This window comes from Musca vetustissima, unplaced genomic scaffold, assembly GCF_032173495.1.
Source record: "Musca vetustissima isolate MV318-11 ecotype Yass unplaced genomic scaffold, APGP_CSIRO_Mvet_v1 utg46789, whole genome shotgun sequence".
In the NCBI taxonomy this organism is placed as follows: domain Eukaryota; kingdom Metazoa; phylum Arthropoda; class Insecta; order Diptera; family Muscidae; genus Musca; species Musca vetustissima.
This window is the reverse complement of record NW_026872798.1, coordinates 1-13,555: the sequence shown is the minus strand read 5'-3', so window position 1 is coordinate 13,555 and position 13,555 is coordinate 1. Positions and strand designations below refer to the sequence as shown.

The 13,555-nt window shown below is 34.5% G+C and overlaps 1 protein-coding gene across 1 annotated transcript; it reads left to right on the top strand.

The window, feature by feature from the left end:
- Positions 1-13,097: 13,097 nt before the first annotated feature.
- Positions 13,098-13,546, top strand: LOC133338608 (involucrin-like; the record flags this gene model as incomplete). Its single annotated transcript, XM_061546777.1, has 1 exon — positions 13,098-13,546. A coding segment is annotated over exon 1 (449 nt), but the record flags the coding sequence as incomplete, so codon positions are not given.
- Between the last annotated feature and the right edge of the window lie 9 nt (positions 13,547-13,555).

Here is a 13,555-nt window from a genome sequence, read left to right as displayed (position 1 = left end):
TAACACACCAGCACATATTCTACATGAATTTGCCTTAGATGTCCCTCCAGGGTATAAATTAGCAGAAAGACCAATGAACCTCATTTATTTACCTGTAAACGTCAATTAAATTAGTCGTTTAGAAATACTAATACTAGATCAAGAAGGTCGATTAATAAACTTTCGTGGGGAAGAAGTAACAATTAGAGTTCATATACGACCCCAGGCATAATGATTATCTATAATAAATATAAATATAAACGAATCCCTAAAAACATTCATCATAGAATTGTCAATCCGACAAGACCTCACCTTACAAAAGAAAGCAAAGAATTTCTGAAGCTACTAAAATTAAAAGTTAAACCCAATGTCAGAAATACTTAATATAAATGAACATCCATTTTCTGATGACAATATTATAAAGAAGGATTATCATAGTTATGTACCACATATTCAATCATTTAAAAATAATGATGAAATACGCATACCTGTGCAAAATCAAGATCTATACATATTATCATCAGAAAGTTATTTGTATATTGAAGGTTATTTAAGAAAAGCAAATGGAGAAGTATCACCGAACGCTAGGTTGAGAAATAATTGTGTTGGGTACACGTTAGATGAGATTCGTTATGAAATTGATCGCACACGCTATTTAGGTAGGACAACGAAAATTAAAAATTGGATTTCTTTAAATATATCTGAAAGTAACATTATGAGTAATTCTGGATGGAATGTTGATGGTGAAATAGCTGCTAGTTCATTTAACTTTTGTATACCTCTGAATCGTTTGCTCGGATTTGCAGAAGACTTTAATAAAATAATATGTAAGAGCAAACACGATTTAATTCTTTTAAGAAGTGCGAATGATACAAATGTATGCTATTCGATTGATTCAAAAGAAGAAACATTATATGGAAAGTTCAACACATTCATTTATCCGACTATAGGAAAATTAGTTTCCTGAAAACTATTAAGGATGGAAAACCCCTATCAATAGCCTTTCGTAGTTGGGATTGCTATTTTAATTCAACATTTGCCGGTGGTAGAAAACACAGCTGGAATGTTAAGTTGTCCGCCAATCATGAGAGACCACGATATTTTGCTTTTGTATTTGAAAAAGACAACAAGTTTATACATTGTGACCTTCAAACCATAAAAGTACACTTGAATTCGAAAACGTATCCCTATGATGATTTGAATTTAAAGTTTGGAGAGAATCGTTATGCTATACTCTATGATATGTATAGTAAGTTCCAGCAAACATATTATATTAAGGATCCACAGCCACTGCTTACATATTCAAGTTTTAAGAATAACCCCATCACAGTTATTGATATAAGCAATCAGAATGAATCCATAAAGAACAGTCCAATCGATTTAAAAATCCAATTTGAAACCAGTATACAAATCCCGCAAAATACCTCAGCTTATTGTTTAATAATTCATGATCGTCTTGTGGAGTATATTCCATTAACAGGAATTGTACGAAAAATTATTTAAATCATTTTTAGTCTGATATACTTACCTTGAAATACATATATTTATATATCTTTAAAAGAAATAAAACACAATTTTATAATAAACACAATTATTTTACTCGTTTTATTTTAAATAATACACATTGTTATATATATATATATATTTGTGGAGCTATATTTACACAATATTCATTAAATCGGCAGATATATCATCTAAATTATCAATATTTAAATATTTATACAATTCATCATCATCATTATTATTATCTGATAAGTCTAAATCTATTTCCATTGGAATAGAAAAATCTATATTTACATCTTCATCTTCTATATCCTTATGTCCCCACGCTAAGGTATTAATTTTATAATTTTTAATTTTCCTTTTTGTATCCTTAGAACTTAAAACTATTTTATATAATTTATTAGTGTAAATTTGATGCAACTTACTTCTAAATATAACATTTCATCACTTATGGTATTTTCGTTAAATAAGCAATTTTTCTAATCCTCTATAGAATATTTGGCAATTAAATGTTTCTTTACCCCTTTGGCTTTTTTGACAACATTATCTTCAACCTTATAGGAATACATTTTCGGACCTAAACCAACAAATTCTGTCATTATTTTGCCACAATTATCGTCTTTCATCATTCCAATAACTTTCTTATTGACACGAGGAATATTGTAAATATTATTTTCGGGATAATCAGAAGTATCGAAGTATAATTCAACATCATCACGTATATCATCGTAAAAGTCTTCAGTTTTGATATCGTAAATAAATGAATCTGTATCCATATAGCATAGAATTGCACGATCCCCATATTTTTATACCCTCCACCATAGTATGGAGGGTATATTAATTTTGTCATTCCGTTTGTAACTCCTCGAAATATTCATTTCCGACCCTATAAAGTATATATATTCATGATCAGGGTAAAATTCTAAGACGATCCAGCCATGTCCGTCCGCCTGTCCGTCTGTTGTAATCACGCTATCTTCTGAAGGAATTGAGATAGGGTGCTGAAATTTTGCATAGGGTTGTCTTTTGTCTGCAGGCAGGTTAAGTTCGAAGATGGGATATATCGGTCCACGTTTAGGCATAGCTCCCATATAAGGGTACCCGGCAAATTTCGGTATTTTAGAGTTCTTGAGTGAAATTTGGTACATTGGGTTCTTATTGGATCCTAAATGTCTCCACAAAAAATTATAAGTATAGGTCCATATTTTCTGGTAGCCCCCATATAACGGAACCTCCTAATTTTCAGTATTTTGGGGGTTTTTGTCGTATTTTTCCACCGAATTGGCTGTAATTTAGTGTTTTGAGTTCTTAATTGGTACCAAACCTCTCTAAAAAAATTATGTATATAGGTCAATTTTTTCGGGTAGCCCCCATATAAGGGTACCCCCCAATTTTCGGTATTTTGGGGATCTTGAGCACGTTTTTCGCTGAACTTTGCTACATTGGGTTCTTATTGGGTCCTTAATGTCTCCACAAAAAATTATAAATATAGGTCCACTTTTTCTGGTAGCGCCTATATAATGGTACCTCCCAATGTTTAGAATTTTGGGGGTTTTGATCGTATTTTTCCGCCGAATGAGCTGCAATTTAGTATGTTGAGTTCTTATATTTATAGTTATCTGATATGTTATCTGTTTATTTATAGTTATCTGATATGTTCCGCGTTTTGAGTTTGGTTCTAAGACTCTAGTGTAATCATTTCACCTGCAGAGGATAGCGAGGTAAAAAATTAAATCGTAAGGTTCGATAATGAACTATAGTCGCATTTAGACCTAGCCTCTGTGGAGGTTTCAGAAGGAGTGGACCGATAATCCCCATCTTCGAATTTGAATTATCAATTAAAAATTTCTGAAATTTGTATTATGGTTTACATAATCCGATTTTAGACATGTCGGAATAGGTCCACTTTTTGGTATGTTTCCTTTATTTTCATTTCTAGTACCTGTCAGTATATCAATGGTGGAGGGTATACAAAGTTCGGCCCGGCCGAACTTAACGCTTTTTCACTTGTTTCTTTATATAATTATAGTGGAAATCACACATTTTCCATTTCGCTAATTCTAGAATACAGAAACCCAAATAAATTGGTTTATTATACTTAACATTTACTCTATTCATTTGTATTGCCCAAAGATTATCATCAAATCGCGAAGCCCTATGAAAATTTGGTCTTGATATTAGTTTTTGAGCACAGGGTCTTCGTCGATCACTATTATCTCAACTCGTTACTATTTTTACATCTTTCCGCTTATCCACATTTTCCATAGTTTTGGCAAACGCCGAGTTATTATATAATTTATATAAATCTTTTAAAAATGAGTTATCAGCCTTTTGCCTTTCCACTTTCCAATTTTTATTAATATATGGCTGCAACCAAGGGGCTTGTTTAAAGGATATAACACTATGAACTTTTTTTAGTTTAAGTCCATTTTCAAGACCTTGTTTCAAGAGTATATAATGTACATCTTATTCAGTTTTTGGTGCAAAATCTGAAATTAGTTTTTCATATTTCGACCCTCCTACTTTTTTATTCTCCGGGAAAAATGGTAAATCATTATGGTTATCGTTTAATTCTTTTGGATATTCTATGTCTACAATATATATGTAACCAATTTCAGAATGAAGTCTGAATTTCTTAATTTCTTCCTCATCAATTACCATATCTTCCGTTTTTACCCACAGAAAATCTCCATAAGGAAGAGGTTGTGACATCGACCAACCATATAAATTATTGGCATCTTTATATATAATGTAATTTGAAGGTGAATCTTTTTTAAAAGTCTTCATATATTTATTATTTGCTATAGCATATCGCTTTGAGCATTGAGTAAGACCACCCCTAATACCACTTTTAATTTTACAAAACATTCGTATATCTGTAAGAAGTTCAAGCGTTCTTTTTGAAAATTGTATCATGGCATCAAACGAAAACCCTGGTGAGGTATAATATTGACAGGGATCTAGGTGTTCAACCCGTTTTGAAGATTTCCGGAAATTTTCAAAAACATCTGTTAATAAGAGCAAATCTGTTTTCAAATATAATTCCATGTAATCTTTTAAAGTCCTACAATAAAATGTTTCCCAAACTTTGATCGCATGTTTATAATTATCTATGCTACATTTCGTATCATTTAATGTACTATAAAATGCGCTTATATGAGGAAGTTTGGTATCATTTAATTTATTAAATGAATCTAAATACTCATAACATAATATACCCTTTCTTCTCATTAACTTAAACTCATTATCATTAGCAAAATGGGATCAAACTGTAAGCATATCCTCGTCTTTTAAATTATTCGCTAGAGCATCTAAACTAGCTGACATAAATCTATACGAGTCCAAAAATCTATATTCTAATTGATCACCATTATCCATATCGACAATATGCGATAGTGAAATGTGTAATTCCTTATTTAAAGAAATTAAATTAGTGTTTTTAGTAGGAACATACTTAATGAGTTCCTTAATAAATAAATGGCAGTCGTATGATGAAAAGTTATGGAAAAAATTGGTATACATTTTGGAATAATATAGTTGAGATTGCACTCATTATGTGCAGCTCCCCTATACTGTCCAGTTATGTGGCAATGATCGCAAACTCTGTCATTGCCCAATTCCTGACCACAAATGTGGCAATTTATAGCAGTTCTAAATGCTTCGGCTTGTGATAGCGTCAAAGGTGCCATTGGGGTTTTCCTACTTAAATATTTATTATGAATTTCCCTACAATGCACATCTAATGTTTGAACGAATTTTTTAGCAGCATCCTTACCTGTATATATAAAAAACTTATCTAATCGGCTATGAAAATTACACTTGATATTAAAACTAAAAGCACAAGGAGTGTGCTTATTAATACTACATTCGTTATTGCTAACACTTTCTAATATGCAATCTAAATTATCTGCATATATCACAAAAGGTACTAACATTTGTTTTTGGAAATTTTTAAATAATAATAATGAATTACCCGCATCCGGCATTCTGGCTATAATTCGCACCATTTCTTGTGGTTGTCCATCAAGTCCATCTGACTTGTATAATACAAGCACTGATTGCAAACATACAGTTACTTGCAATATTTAGTAAGTTGAGATCGGATCAATCTATATAAAGAAATATATTAAAATTAAAATAAATCTTTACATTAAAAAATATATATTATTTACTTTGATAAAGACTTCACAAGGATATAATGTGATTTATCTCCCTTCTCCAGCAACATCAAGTTTACGTGTATAGCTTTTTCCGTTTTAGTTATATAATACGGTCCAATAACCGATTTTGAAGAATAATCAAATCCAAAAACATTAACGCTAATATATGGATTTTTTTCTTCAAATAACTTAATACTTTTAACTTCCATGGGGAATTGTATCCCTTCAAAATTCAAGACAATTCCATCCCTTAAAGAAATATTTTGTGAACTAATATCACTAATATTATATGATGGAGTTCTCGCAGGATGTTGTGGTAATGTTGTTCGTACAGCAGCTATCATACACCACTTGAAGCAATATATATCATTATTTATAATGTTTATGCATGCATGTCTAATTTTCAGCTCATATGGAGTTGGTATATATTGCGATCCTTGCATTGGAGCACATTTATTAATATTGATTTTCAAACTAGTAATGTTTAAAAGAGCCCAACCAGAATAACGTTCTTGGAACTCTGACATTTTGGTTTTAATGTACCCAAAATGCTCCTTCAAAACTTCATCTATTCTGTTGCCTCGTGTGAGTTGGGTCATTTTCCTATTATGGAAAATTGTTGTTGTTTTAACATTTTCTTCTGATAGTTTGACGTATTCACCATCAAGCTCTAAATTGAATTTTATGAAGTTGTGTCGGATTAAGGCATCCTCAAGCTGTTCTACCAGAAGTGTTGTTGCATTTGCGAATACTTTTTCAACGTCAATTGTGTCTCCTTTCATTTTATATTGGAATGTTTGGATTCTATTCCTAAATCCATTCCTTATTAGAGACATATCCTCATTTATGATGCCTCCAGCAGCATTTCTGTGGGTTTTTGTTTTACAGTGGCTAGCCCACCTTTTGGTTAATACGTTGACTTTACAGTATTCGCATAATTTCATGGTTTCATTTTCAGTTACTTCTTGCTGCTCTCCTCCTGAAAGAACATGTTGATTTATTTGATGTGGTGTATATTGCTGCAAATATCCTTTATACTGCTGAGGTCTATGTTGTTGTACATCATTTAGTTGTTGAGGTGTATGTTGTCGATGTTGCTGTACATTATTTTGTTGTGTGTATATTTGATGTTGCTGAACTGTATGTTGTTGTTGTTGATACCATGACGATGGATGTGGATACTCCATAGCAGGTTGCCATATTCCTTGTGGTGGGGGTAATTGTTGTTGTTGTTGCTCATATTGCTGAGATGAATGTTGTTGCTGTTGTTGCACAGGTTGCCAGATACCTTGTGGTTGAAGTAATTGTTGTTGTCGCTCATATTCTCTTTCCTGTTGTCCTTGTAAATACTCCGGATGATTTACATTATAGTGCATTTTTAATGCTTGAGAATGTAAAAACATTCTACTGCAAATTTGGCAAATTTTATGAATTTTCATATGCCGTACTAGGGCTAAACTAAAATTAAATTCTTTTGAGCAGAAATTGCATACGAATTTTGCCATTTTGAGTTATAAATTTTATACAAACAAATCACAATAAAAAGTTTTTCACAATATTACGTTTTTCACAATAGTAAGTTTTTCAGAATAATAAATTTTTTCACGATATTGCGAGATATTGATACCGCAAGATATTGATGCTGTAAGATATTGATATCGTAAGATATTGATACCGTAAGATATTGATACCGCGAAGGTTGCTTTCTCAAGAAGAAAAAGAAGTAAAGTACTAACTAAATGTGGGTAACTATGTAAAATTTAAACCATGGGAACAATTGATTTAGAGATACATCAAATATTAGAAAAAAAATAATTATATGACAGATAATGAATGGTGGGACAGACATATGGTCTTGGTAGAATCTATAGACCGATGGGCGCCTCTCCAATCATAGCAACAAACACTTGCTGATGAGAGACTTAAGATTCACATTGGCTCTATGGACAGACATTACATCTTGTAAATTCTAACAAGCTACAAACAGTGGATTCATATTGGAAACAACAGCAACAACAGATCAGTGAACTCATGTACAGAAACAAATTCTTTCTGATAAGACACGCATGATCGGATAAGACACACTTGTTCCAATGGACACTCATATGAGACACTGCTTCATGTATTTCACAACCAACCAAGAAACCAAGAAAAACAAGTGGGTAGAGAAGGGGGGATAAATGTAGATAAGAGCGGTGGGCGCGCTGCATCACGAAACCCAGGGACCACATTGGGGAAGACGATAGAAAATATTGAACAGACGGACGGCATAAAACAATAAGAAGGAAAGAGATAGAACACAATATGATCACACAACACACCAAGACGAAAAGAGATGGATGAGTCATCACTACAGACCTTTTACGTCATTTGTGGAAAGCAATTAGCATAAATCAATTTGCGTAGGGCAATTAGCATAAAGCAATTTGGCGTAGTACATATATCTTACAGATACTTCCGTCCGTCCGTTCGTCCGTCTGTTGTAATCACGCTATCTTCTGAAGGAATTGAGATAGGGTGCTGAAATTTGGCATAGGGTTGTTTTTTGTCTGCAGGCAGGTCAAGTTCGAAGGTGGGATATATCGGTCCACGTTTAGACATAGCTCCCATATAAGGGTACCCCCCAATTTTCGGTATTTTGGGGTTCTTGACCGTGTTTTTCAAACGAATTCGCTTAAATTTGGTACGTTGTATTCTTATTGGGTACTAAATGTCTCCACAAAAAATTATGAGTATATGTCCATTTATCTTCTGAAGGAATTGAGATAGGGTTCTGAATGTTGTTGCTGTTGTTGCACAGGTTGCCAGATACCTTGTGGTTGAAGTAATTGTTGTTGTCGCTCATATTCTCTTTCCTGTTGTCCATGTAAATACTCCGGATGATTTACATTATAGTGCATTTTTAATGCTTGAGAATGTAAAAACATTCTACTGCAAATTTGGCAAATTTTATGAATTTTCATATGCCGTACTAGGGCTAAACTAAAATTAAATTCTTTTGAGCAGAAATTGCATACGAATTTTGCCATTTTGAGTTATAAATTTTATACAAACAAATCACAATAAAAAGTTTTTCACAATATTACGTTTTTCACAATAGTAAGTTTTTCAGAATAATAAATTTTTTCACGATATTGCGAGATATTGATACCGCAAGATATTTATGCTGTAAGATATTGATATCGTAAGATATTGATACCGTAAGATATTGATACCGCGAAGGTTGCTTTCTCAAGAAGAAGAAGAAAAGTACTAACTAAATGTGGGTAACTATGTAAAAATTAAACCATGGGAACAATTGATTTAGAGATACATCAAATATTAGAAAAAAAAATAATTATATGACAGATAATCAATGGTGGGGCAGACATATGGTCTTGGTAGAATCTATAGACCGATGGGCGCCTCTCCAATCATAGCAACAAACACTTGCTGATAAGAGACTTAAGATTCACATTGGCTCAATGGACAGACATTACATCTTGTAAATTCTAACAAGCTACAAACAGTGGATACATATTGGAAACAACAGCAATAACAGATCAGTGAACTCATGTACAGAAACAAATTCTTTTTGATAAGACACACATGATCGGATAAGACACACTTGTTCCAATGGACACTCATATGAGACACTGCTTCATGTATTTCACAACCAACCAAGAAACCAAGAAAAACAAGTGGGTAGAGAAGGGGGGATAAATGTAGATAAGAGCGGTGGGCGCACTGCATCACGAAACCCAGTGAATAGGGAGGGGGGGGGGGGACACTTACCGAAAAAATACGGAAGAAAGGGGGAAGAACAAATGTGGGACACAAGTGGTATTGATTCAGGGTCATCAAGGTTATACGAATGGACCGCATTGGACAAGACAAAAAAGAAAACAAGTGGATAGGGAAAGGGGGAAACGCACATAAGCTTACGGGTAATATATGGAACAATGGGGGAAGAACAAATATTTGGAAAGGGGGAAACACACATAAGCTTACGGGAAATATACGGAACAAAGGGGGAAAGAACAAATATGGGACACACGCGCTATTGATTTCAGGGACCAATAAACTTTCAAGGTCATACAAACGGACCACATTGGGTAAAAACGAAAGAAAATATTGAACAGACGGAAGGCATAAAACCATAAGAGGGAAAGATGATCACACAACACACCAAGAGGAAAAGCGAAGGATGAATCATCAATACAGACCAATTACGTCATTTGCGTAAAGCAATTAACATAAATCAATTTGCGTAGAGCGATTTTCAGGGTCATCAAAATCATATAAATGGACCACATTGGGGAAGACGATAGAAAATATTGAACAGACGGACGGCATAAAACAACAAGAAGGAAAGAGGTAGAACACAATATGATCACACAACACACAAAGACGAAAAGAGATGGATGAGTCATCACTACAGACCTTTTACGTCATTTGTGGAAAGCAATTAGCATAAATCAATTTGCGTAGGGCAATTAGCATAAAGCAATTTGGCGTAGTACATATATCTTACAGATACTTCCGTCCGTCCGTTCGTCCGTCTGTTGTAATCACGCTATCTTCTGAAGGAATTGAGATAGGGTGCTGAAATTTGGCATAGGGTTGTTTTTTGTCTGCAGGCAGGTCAAGTTCGAAGGTGGGATATATCGGTCCACGTTTAGGCATAGCTCCCATATAAGGGTACCCCCCAATTTTCGGTATTTTGGGGTTCTTGACCGTGTTTTTCAAACGAATTCGCTTAAATTTGGTACGTTGTATTCTTGTTGGGTACTAAATGTCTCCACAAAAAATTATGAGTATAGGTCCAATTTTTCTAGTAGCCCTCATATAACGGCACCTTCTAACTTTCAGTATTTTGGGGGTTTTGATCGTATTTTTACATCGAACTGGCTGTAATTTTGTATCTTAAGTTCAACGTTAGGTACCAAATTTCTCCACAAAAAATTATGAATATGGGTCCATTTTTTCGGGTAGCCCCCATATAAGGGTACCCCCAATACTCGGTATTTTGGGGTTCTTGAGCGCGTTTTTCAACAGAATTCGCTGCAATTTGGTATTTTGTTGTATATGGTATATCGTATATGGTAACAAATCTCCCTACCAAAAATTATTTATATTCGCCCCCTTTTTGGGGTAGTCCCCATATAACCCCCTTTTTATACCCTCCTCCATAGTATGGAGGGTATATTAATTTTGTCACTCCGTTTGCAACTCATCGAAATATTCATTTCCGACCCTATAAAGTATATATATTCTTGATCAGGGTAAAATTCTAAGACGATCTAGCCATGTCCGCCCGTCTGTCTGTTGTAATCACGCTATATTTTGAAGGAATTGAGATAGGGTTCTGAAATTTGGCATAGGTTTGTCTTTTGTCTGCAGGCAGGTCAAGTTCGAAGATGGGATATATCGGTCCACGTTTAGGCATAGCTCCCATATAAGGGTACCCCCCAATTTTCGGTATTTTGGTGTTCTTGACCGTGTTTTTCAACAGAATTCGCTGAAATTTAGTACATTAGGTTCTTATTGGGTACTAAATGTCTCCACAAAAAATTATGAGTATAGGTCCACTTTTTCTGGTAGACCTCATATAACGGCACCTTCAATCTATCAGTATTTTGGGTACCAAATTTCTCCACAAAAAATTATGAATATCTGTCCATTTATCTTCTGAAGGAATTGAGCTAGGGTTCTGAAATTTGGCATAGGGTTGTCTTTTGTCTGCAGGCAGGTAAAGTTCGAAGATGGGATATATCGGTCCACGTTTAGGCATAGCTTCCATATAAGGTTACCCCCAAATTTTCGGTATTTTGGGGTTCTTGTGTTTTTCAACAGAATTCGCTGAAATTTGGGACGTTGGGTTCTTATTGGGTACTCAATGTCTCCACAAAAAAATTATGAGTATAGGTCCACTTTTTCATATAACTGCATCTTCTAACTTTCAGTATTTTGGGAGTTTTGATCGTATTTTTACATCGAATTGGCTATAATTTAGTTTTTTTAATTTTTTATAGGTACCAAATTTCTCCACAAAAAATTATGAATATAGGTCCATTTTTTCGGGTAGCCCCCATATAAGGGTACCTCCAATACTTGGTATTTTGGGGTTCTTGAGCGCGTTTTTCAACCGAATTCGCTGCACTTTGGTATTTTGTAGTCGTATATGGTAACAAATCTCCCTACCAAAAATCATTTATATTCGCCCCCATATAAAGTATATATTCTTGATCAGGGTAAAATTCTAAGATGATCTAGCCATGTCCGTCCGTCCGTCCGTCTATTTTAATCACGCTATCTTCTGAAGGAATTGAGATAGGGTGCTGAAATTTGGCATAGGGTTGTCTTTTATCTGCAGGCAGGTCAAGTTCGAAGATGGGATATATCGGTCCACGTTTAGGCATAGCTCCCATATAAGGGTACCCCCATTTTTCGGTATTTTGGGGTTCTTGGTGTTTTTCAACCGAATTCGCTAAAATTTGGTACGTTGGGTACTTATTGGGTACTCAATGTCTCCACAAAAAATTATGAGTATAGGTCCACTTTTTCATATAACTGCACCTTCTAACTTTCAGTATTTTGGGAGTTTTGATAGTATTTTTACATCGAATTGGCTATAATTTCGTTTTTTTAATTTTTTATAGGTACGAAATTTCTCCACAAAAAAATTATGAATATAGGTCCATTTTTTCGGGTAGCCCCCATATAAGGGTACCCCCAATACTTGGTATTTTGGGGTTCTTGAGCGCGTTTTTCAACCGAATTCGCTGCAATTTGGTATTTTGTAGTCGTATATGGTAACAAATCTCCCTACCAAAAATTATTTATATTCGCCCCCTATAAAGTATATATATTCTTGATCAGGGTAAAATTCTAAGACGACCTAGCCATGTCCGTCCGTCCGTTTGTTGTAACCACGGTATCTTCTGAAGGAGTTGAGATAGGGTGCTGAAATCTGGCATAGGGTTGTCTTTTGTCTGCAGGCAGGTCAAGTTCGAAGGTGGGATATATCGGTCCACGTTTAGGCATAGCTCCCATATAAGGGTGCCCCCCAATTTTCGGTATTTTGGGGTTCTTGACCGTGTTTTTCAACCGAATTCGCTGAAATTTGGTACGTTGGGTTCTTATTTGGCACTTAATGTCTCCACAAAAAATTATGAGTATAGGTCCACTTTTTCTGGTCGCCCCCATATAACAGCACCTACAAGATGTATATAGAAAATAATAGAGATATGATTTGGTAAATATCGAAAAACCTAGTTTAAATTTCGAAATGTATTCAGTTTAAGAAAGTCTTTGTAAAAGTAACATGGCAAATTTAATTAAAAATGAAAACATGGATATGGAAGAAACATTCCATATGGAGTCTGAGGAAATGGATGATCAAAAAATGAGGAGCCTGAAGTACTGGAGGTTGCAAGAAATACAATCTTGCATAGAGAGCAACAAAGATTCTATATGGAGTCTGAAGAAAAAGACGAACAACCTGAGGAGTACACAGATGTAGAGTTCGATAGAGCATGTATGAATTATGAGGAAGAACAACAACAACAAATCAGTCATATGGAGTCTGAAGAAATAGTCGAGCAACCTGAGGAGTATACAGATACACAACTCGATAGAGCATGTACGAATTATGAGGAAGAACAACAACAACAAATCAGTCATATGGAGTCTGAAGAAATAGTCGAGCAACCTGAGGAGTATACAGATACACAGCTTGATAGAGCATGTACGAATTATGCGGAAGAACAACAACAAATCAGACATATGGAGTCTGAAGAAATAGTCGAGCAACCTGAGGAGTATACAGATACACAGCTCGATAGAGCATGTACGAATTATGAGGAAGAACAACAACAAATCAGACATATGGAGTCTGAAGAAATAGTCGAGCAACCTGAGGAGTATACAGA